Source organism: Portunus trituberculatus, chromosome 17 (assembly GCF_017591435.1).
Source record: "Portunus trituberculatus isolate SZX2019 chromosome 17, ASM1759143v1, whole genome shotgun sequence".
Classification (NCBI taxonomy): domain Eukaryota; kingdom Metazoa; phylum Arthropoda; class Malacostraca; order Decapoda; family Portunidae; genus Portunus; species Portunus trituberculatus.
The window spans coordinates 16,385,028-16,393,975 of NC_059271.1; the positions used below are offsets into that span (position 1 = coordinate 16,385,028).

Genomic DNA, 8,948 nt, shown 5'->3' on the forward strand with positions numbered 1-8,948 from the left:
TTCCTTGTTTAATCACTTTAATACCTTTTGTGTTGTTCATGAATGGCAAAGAAATATTGTTACTCTCATCTACTTGAGCGAGAAATGGCAAACTATTCTGATTTATTTTTGACTGGGAATGAACTAGTAAAGTCTCCCCGGGTTTCTCTTGCACGGGTACAGGTAGGAATAGTGACTGGTAAGGTTCCATCCTTATAGATTTGGTCAGTCTGAGGCTTTTTAATTGGTCATTTTGATCTAAAGATATTGGTCTCTTAATGTGACTTATAACATATGGAGCATTTCCCCACACAGTGATGTTACTCTTACCATTCCAAGTAAATGGGGCCCTTGATAGAACATCAGTGCCAAGCAATAAATCTGCATCCAGGTAACTATTTGGCACTACTGGGAACCACTGTTTATGTATGTGATCATCTCCTACTCCAATTTCTAGCCAAACCATGCCCAACATTCTCAATGGTGAACCCGTGATTCCTTGTAGGTTAGGTAGGGCATGTCTTTTATTTATTTCACTCCCCATTTTATTTACTGTTGCTTCCTTGATAAGAGTGTAACCGCTACCTGTATCAACTACTGCACTCATGATTTTGTTATTAACAGCCAGGCTGATGGTTGGGGAGGTGTGAGCTAATGCTAGTCATATATTCTTTGGTTTTCCTGGACAGTTACTGTTTCCTCGCCAACAACTGAATTGTCTGCAATCAAAACAGGACCCTCTAGCAGGTTTCCTCCAACATTCCTTTAAACTGTGTGAATGAGAACGGCAGTGCGAGCAATAACGCTCATTTTGGGGCTGACGTGGGGAAGTGTGTAGTTTCCCAACCTGTTCTGCTAAGTCCCTGATCTGTTTCTTTAATTCACTGACATCTGAGGATTCGCTGGATGTAGCATTTGATTTTATAAGATCAGGTGGACTTGCATTTTGAGCCTCTGTCTGGTGGTCAAGTTTAGGTGGGTGTTCTTTCCTTTCTGGTTTAATTCTACCTAGTGAAGGCACATGAGTAGCTTTGAGCCACTGTCGCTCATGTTCTACTCTTTCAATGAATTTGTTTAGGGGATAATTCTCATCCAGGAATCCTTCTAATCCTGCTTTGGCTTCTTGAGTAAGACCTTGCCATAGTTTCCTTTTGATTATCTTGTCCCTATCAGGAAGTTTCTCAGTGGCAAATCGAGTTCCTAAGATGGCATAATTACAAATGAAGTTATTGACAAAAGCTTGTGGTGACTCAGACCAATCATAACATTCAGAGTTAATGTCCTGCCAGGCTCTATCAAAATTAGCTTCTTTATTAAATTGATCATTCAGGAGAGATTTAAGTTTTTTCCAAGTGTTACAGTTGTGCAAGATTTGATGGTTTGAATGAGAGCTGCTATCTCTGAACCTACTCTCCCTTTTGCTATTTGCACTCCTCTAGCATCTATTTCACTACATTGTTCAACAAGTTCAAAGAAAATTCGGAGTTGAGTAGTGGCATTGAGTCCTTGTAAATGGTGTAGTTCTAAGATAGGAATATCACGGGGTTTGGTTGATGTTACTTGACTCTGAGGAGTTGGTAAATGAGCACCTATTTGTTGCAATAGTTGGTCTTGCTTCGACACAATGTTTCTAAGCCTGTCTAATTCCTGTTCCAAAATACTGGCATCATCTACATTTTCATCTGTTTTTTCTGGACTGAACATGGAGGGGTTAAATTTAGTTTCCTCAATTTTTTACAAAGAATTTGATTCCCACTGGGAAGGTGTGAATTGATCATCTATGTTCACGACGGGTTGTGGTGAGGGATAAGAACCCAGATATTGTGGGTCTTACTGAAACAAAACTGAGAGAGGGAGAAGACCTGATGATGGTTGGAGAAGGGAAATATAATGTTTGGAAAAGAAATAGAGTAGGTAAGATGGGAGGAGGAGTGATGTTGCTGGTTAAAAAAGATATAAAGGTGGATCAAGTGAAAGAAGGTATGGGAAAGGCAGAAGTGCTAAAGATCAGAGCAGAAACTAATGAAGGAAAAAGAGGCACTACATAGTGGTGTACGTACCACCTAAGACAAATGCATGGTCAGTACAGGAATATGAAGAAATGATAAGAGATACAGGAACATGTCTGGAAGAAATGTTGGGTGGCTGTGAACGAACTATAATGATGGGAGATTTTAATTGTAAAGAGGTGTGTTGGGAGGACTGGTCAATGGAGGATCAGAGACAACATGGGGAAATACACTATTGACACTGGCAATGGAAAATGTGTTAACTCAGTGGGTCAAAGAAGATACTAGGTTTGGAGGAGAGGGAGCATCGTCAAGACTGGACTTGGTCTTTAGTACAGAGCCAATGGTCATTGAGGAGATGAGGTGGAGTGCCCTTTAGCAAAGAGTGATCATGCAGTTTTGGAGTTCAAGGTGATAGATGAAGAGAAATCTAGAAGAAATGAAGAATATAAAGTGGGAAGATGGAATTATGCCAAGACAGATTTTGGAAACCTAAAGAAATTCTTTCAAGAGACAAATTGGATGAAATTCAAGAGTGCTAAGGAGCAAATGAAAAGTGGAAGGAATTTATAAAAATATACAAAGAAGGTGAGAAAAATTTGTACCAATAAGACAACATAGAGAAGTTGGAAAGCAGGACTGGTTTAACGATAGATGTGAAAAGGCTAGAACAAGAAAAGAGGATGCATGGAAGAGGTGGAGAAGGAAAAGACGGATTAAGCAGTGGGAAAGTTACAAAAGAGCAAGAAATGAATATGTGTTGATTAGAAGAGAAGAAAGAAAGAAACAAGAAAAGGATATAATTGATAAATGTAAAGACCAACCAAGGCTTTTTTACAGACATGTGAACAACAACATCAAAAATAGAGAAAGTATTGAAAGTTTAGAAGTAAATGGAGTTTGCAGTGAGGATCCCAGGGAAATGGCAGAGGCTATGAATGGATGCTTTCGGAAGGTATTCACAAAGGAGACTGCTTTTGACAAACCACTGGTAATGGAACAGAAAGGGATTATGAAGGAGTTTCAAGTAACTGTGGAGGAGATCAAGAATATGATGGGGAGTTTAGAAGTGAGAAAAGCTGTGGGACCTGATGGGGTATCAGGATGGATTTTAAGAGAATGCAGGAGCAACTGGCAGAAAAAGTTTGTGAAGTAATTGATGCCTCATTAAGGGAAGGTGTAGTGCCCCAAGACTGGAAAAGAGCTAACATTGTCCCAATTTATAAATCAGGTAACAAGAGAGACCCATTGAACTATAGACCAGTGTCACTTACAAGTGTGGTAGCTAAGATGTGTGAGAGGGTGGTGAAGAATAGATGGACAGACTTCTTGGAGAAAAATGACATACTTTGTGAGTGTCAATTTGGTTTTAGAAAAGGGCGTTCATGCACGACAAACCTGATATGTTACTATTCGAGGGTGATAGATGTAATACAGGAAAGAGATGGTTGGGCTGATGGAATATATCTGGATTTAAAAAAGGCCTTTGATAAGGTACCACACCGGAGACTGATCTGGAAACTTGAAATGGTAGGAGGAGTGCATGGCAGTTTACTAAAATGGATGGAAGACTTTTGGTAGGAAGAGAAATGAGAACAATAATTAAGGACAGACCATCAGAATGGGGCTTGGTGGAGAGTGGAGTTCCACAGGGATCAGTGTTGGCACCAGTAATGTTTGCGGTCTACATAAATGACATGGTGGATGGGGTGTCCAGTTATGTGAGCCTATTTGCAGACGATGCAAAATTGTTAAGAAAAGTGAGATGTGACAAAGATTGCGAACTACTCCAGGAAGACTTGGACAGAATATGGAAATGGAGCTGTACATGGCAAATGGAGTTCAACACGACAAAATGCAAGAAATTAGAGTTTGGCAAGAGTGAAAGAAGAATCAGGAGTATGTACAAGATAGGAAATGAAGACATAAAACCAGTCATGAAGAAAAAGACCTTGGGGTGACAATTACCAATGACCTATCGCCAGAGAGACATATAAACAAAATAATTGGAGAAGTATTGAACTTATTGAGGAACATAAGAGTGGCGTTCGTATATTTAGATGAAGAAATGATGAAGAAAATAATTACTGCAATGATAAGACCAAGGCTTGAATATGCAACAATACAGTGGGCTCGAACTTAAAGAAACACATAAGGAAACTAGAGAAAGTACAGAGGGCTGCAACAAAATGGTGCCTGACTTAAGAGATTTGACTTATGAAGACAGACTGAACAGAATGCAACTTCCGACCCTGGAAAACAGAAGAGAAAGGGGAGACCTGATAGCAATATACAGAGTGATGATTGGCATGGAAAAATGGATAGGGAAGATCTGTGTATGTGGAATGAAAGAATGTCGAGAGGGCATGGGAAAAAACTAAAATGGCCACTTATAGGAGAGATGTGAAAAATATAGCTTCCCTCATAGAAGGGTGGAAGCATGGAATAGTTTAGACGTGGAAGTGGTCAACGCAAGGAATATTCATGATTTTAAGAAAAAGCTGGACATTAGTAGATATGGAGACGGGACAGTACGAGCATAGCTCTTTTCCCGTATGTTACAATTAGGTAAATACAATTAGGTAAATACACACACGAGAGACACGGTTGAGGGCGGACACACTGGCGCAGTTCCGACGATCAGCTGATCTTCACTACACCTGTTGTATAGTATTTACAGTGGCCTGGGCAGGTAGTGTGGACTCATTTTTTTTTTTTTCTCTCAATGAAATCAATTATTAAAGAATAATGAGTGAAAAAGATATTCCATCCAAATGCAGACATGAGGATAGAGAAGGGGCTGATGATGACTATGACGGTGAGGGAGACCAAGTATTCGAAGGGTTCGATACGACGACAACTTCACTACTTAAGAGAGTGTCAAATATTGAATGTAAACTAGATAAACTGATAAAGGAGAAGATGGAAATGAAAGAGAATAAAGAACAGGAAATGGAGTTTATAAGACTGAGAGAAAGGATAAGAAAAGTGGAAGAAAATGAAGCTAGGCTAAGAGCGGAAAACGAAGAACTAAAAAAGGAAGTAGCTAACTACAAGAAGCAGATGGAAGAAGGACTCGGTAAAGCCGAGAAAGAAAAGGAGAAGCTGAAAGATCTAGTAAACAAGGAAGAGGAAAGAGTACAGAACGTGATTAAAAAAGAAGTACAAGCATGGAGAGTCCAAGATAAGAAAGATAAGGCCGATTTTCAGGAGGTGATTCAAGAACAACTTAAAGAAAAGAAGAAAATATGACAAACAAAATGATAGGAGTCCTCAAGACAAAAGAAAATCTAGTTAGAGAAATTGCAGAAAAAAAGAAGAGTGTAGTCGTATTTGGAATAAAAGAAAAAAATATAAAATATAGACCAAAAGAGAAAAGAAGAAATGAAATCAGTCAAAGACCTACTGAAGAATCTTAATGACGAAGATAGGCAGAACTTGGAAGAGGAAGTAGAAGAAATAAACAGAATGGGACCATATCAAGAAGGAAAAACGAGACCAATTAAAATATTACTAAAATCACAAGCAGCAACAGAAGAAATATTATATAGAACAACAAAACTTAGAGAAACAGAAGGCTGCAAGGATATCTATATAAAGAAAAATAGAAATGAGGAAGAAAGGAAGAGATACAATGAACTGGCAGCAGCAGTAAGGAAAAGAATAATGAAAGGTCAGAAGAGGAGAAGAAGGCATTTTTGGAGAATTCTAGGAGACAGGATAAGGAAATGGTATATAAACGAGAAGGAAGAGAAAAAAGTGGAACAAGTTTAACTAAAAATGATAAAGGCAAAAGACTAAAAATGATGTATACGAACATAGACGGGTTTTATCAAGTAAATTAGAATTAAGAGATTACATAAGGAAAGAAAATCCAGATATTGTATGCCTGGCTGAAACAAAACTAAATGAGGAAATCAAAATAGTCTTGGATAATAGGTATAATGTATGGAGAAGAGACAGAGTGGGTAAAGGAGGAGGAGGAGTCATGATAATGTTAAGGAAGGAGATAGTGATCAATCAAGTGGAATGTGGGAAGGAAAAGCAGAAGTATTGTATATTAAGATGCATATTAATAAAAAGAGATAACAATCATTGTAACATATGTGCCACCAAAACAAATTCATGGACCAATCAAGAATATAAAGACATGATAGATGACACAATAAGGAGTCTAATGAGAATCGTTAAAGAAAGGAGAAAAGTGATATTAGTAGGAGATTTCAACTGTAAAGAAGTGGACTGGGAAAATTATGAAAGTGGTATGGGGGAAGAAGCCTGGGAGAAAGATTCTTAAACCTAATGATAGACAATATGATGGACCAGAGAGTAAAGGAATGCACAAGATTCAGAGGAAACGACGAGCCGGCGAGATTGGACCTAGTTTTTACAAGGGGTATACAAATGAATGACGATATAAGATATAAGTGCCCATTGGGAAAGAGTGACCATGCAATATTAGAAATAGATATAGAAGAAGGAAAGGAAGATAGAGACGATTCATACAAAGGAGACCGATTAAATTACAGAAAGGCTGATATTGAGAATCTCAAGAACTATTTTAAAACGTAGACTGGGAGGAGATGGAAAACTCAGAGACAATGCAAGACAAATATAACTTATTTTTGGAAATATACAAAACAGGAGTCAGGGAATATGTCCCAAAATATAGACCAAAAGAAGAAGGAAAGAAAGATTGGTTTAATGCAAGGTGTGCTAGGGCAAAGGAGAAAAGAGATGGAGCATGGAAAAGGTGGAGGAGAAATAGGAATCCAACAAACAAGGAAAACTTCAAGGCAGCGAGAAATGAATATGTTAAGGTGAGGAAGGAAGAGGAAAAGAACTTGAAAAGATATTGTCGAAAAATGTAAGGAGCAACCAAAATTGTTCTATAGATTCATAAATGGAAAAATTAGGCAAAAAGAAACAATAGAAAGGTTAAAAGGAGAGAACGGGATGGTGGAAGACCCAAAAAGTATGGCAGAACTATTAAATAAAAAATTCCAGGAGGTCTTTACTAAAGAATCCAAATTTGAGAGGCCACAGGGTAATAGAGAGACAATCTATATGAAAGAGATTAAAGTAACCAAGCTTGAAATAAAAGAGTTAATGAAGGAACTGGATGAAGAGAAGGCAATGGGACCGGATGAAGTCTCAGGCAGAATACTGAAAGAATGTAGGGAAGAACTAGCAAGTCCTATATACAACATCATAAAATGCTCAATAGAAAATGGAACAGTGCCAGTAGAATGGAAAAGAGCTGAGGTGGTTCCCATATATAAGAGTGGAAGGAAAGAAGAACCTTTAAATTACAGACCGGTATCACTAACTAGTGTAATATGCAAGATGTGTGAAAGAATAATAAAGAAACAATGGATCGAGTTCCTTGAAGACAACAAATTAATATCAAATAGCCAATTTGGTTTTAGAAAAGGACGGTCTTGTGTAACTAATTTATTGAGTTTCTATTCTAGAATAGTTGATAGAGTACAAGAGAGAGAGGATGGGTTGACTGCATCTACTTGGATTTAAAAAAGGCGTTTGACAAAGTGCCACACGCAAGATTACTGTGGAAGTTAGAGGAGAAGGGTGGCTTAAAAGGAAGCACATTGAGATGGATAGAAAATTATTTGAGGGGGAGAGAAATAAGGACGGTAGTTAAAGATATGAAGTCCAAGTGGAGAGCAGTAGAAAGCGGAGTGCCACAGGGGTCAGTATTGGCACCAATACTTTTCCTCATTTATATTAACGACATGCCAGAAGGAGTGAACAGCTACATAAATTTGTTTGCGGATGATACGAAACTGTGCAGAGTTATAAAGCAAAAGGAGGATTGTGAAATACTGCAAGAAGACCTAAATAAGATCTGGGAATGGAGTAAGAAGTGGAAATGGAATTCAATGTGAACAAAAGCCATGTCATGGAAATGGGAAAGAGTGAAAGACGACCTGTGGGAATCTATAAGATGGGAGATGGTGTAGAACTGGAGAAAGTCAAAAGGAAAAGGACTTAGGAGTGACGATGGAAGAAAACAATCAACCAGTAAGCCATATTGATAGAATTTTTAGAGAAACATATAATTTGCTGAGGAATATTGGAGTAGCATTTCACTACATGGACAAAGAAATGATGAAGAAATTGATAAATACTATAATAAGACCTAGATTGGAATATGCAGGAGTAGTGTGGACCCCTCATAAAAAGAAACACATAAGAAAATTGGAGAGGCTACAAAAAATGGCTACAAGAATGGTCCCAGAACTTGAAGGGATGACATATGAGGAGAGACTAAAGGCTATGGATCTACCAACCTTGGAACAAAGAAGGGAGAGAGGAGACCTGATACAAGTCTATAAATTGATCAACGGAATGGACCAAGTGGATAATGAGAAACTGATCTTGAGAGAAGAATATGACATCCAAGCACAAGATCGCATAGTAAAAAGCTGAGAAAGGGAAGATGTCTGAGAGATATTAAAAATATAGTTTCCAGAGAGATGTATTGAGACGTGGAACAGTTTAGATGAAGAAGTAGTGTCTGCAAAGAGTGTGCACACTTTTAAAGTAAGATTGGATAAGTGTAGATATGGAGACGGGCCACACGAGCATAAAGCCCAGGCCCTGTAAAACTACAACTAGGTAAATACACACACACACACACACACACACACACACACTCACACTCACAACACTCACATTCGCTCTGCTTGGAAGGAGACGAGACGGGACTGACTATTTCGTTTGATAAATATTATGATAGCATCAATAATAATCAGAATAATAACCAGAAAACACTGTTATATTAATAATAACTACTCTGAGTTGGAACACCCACCTGCTTGGAAGGGAGACGAGACGGGACTGGCGAATCGTGGGAAACTCGCTCGCGAGTCTCTCCCATCTCCACTCAACAGTAGCCGAGTGATGTATTGACGGTGGATATTACAGTATGAGATTAAG

The 8,948-nt window shown here is 38.4% G+C and overlaps 1 protein-coding gene across 1 annotated transcript; it reads right to left on the reverse strand.

The window, feature by feature from the left end:
• Positions 1–281: 281 nt before the first annotated feature.
• LOC123504873 lies at positions 282–1,683 on the reverse strand. The gene is made up of 2 exons (XM_045255779.1): positions 1,540–1,683; positions 282–1,414 (listed from the first exon to the last, which is right to left on the reverse strand). Exons 1-2 carry the CDS (start codon positions 1,681–1,683, stop codon positions 641–643), a joined length of 918 nt encoding a protein of 305 aa, XP_045111714.1. The 3' UTR covers positions 282–640.
• Positions 1,684–8,948: the final 7,265 nt, after the last annotated feature.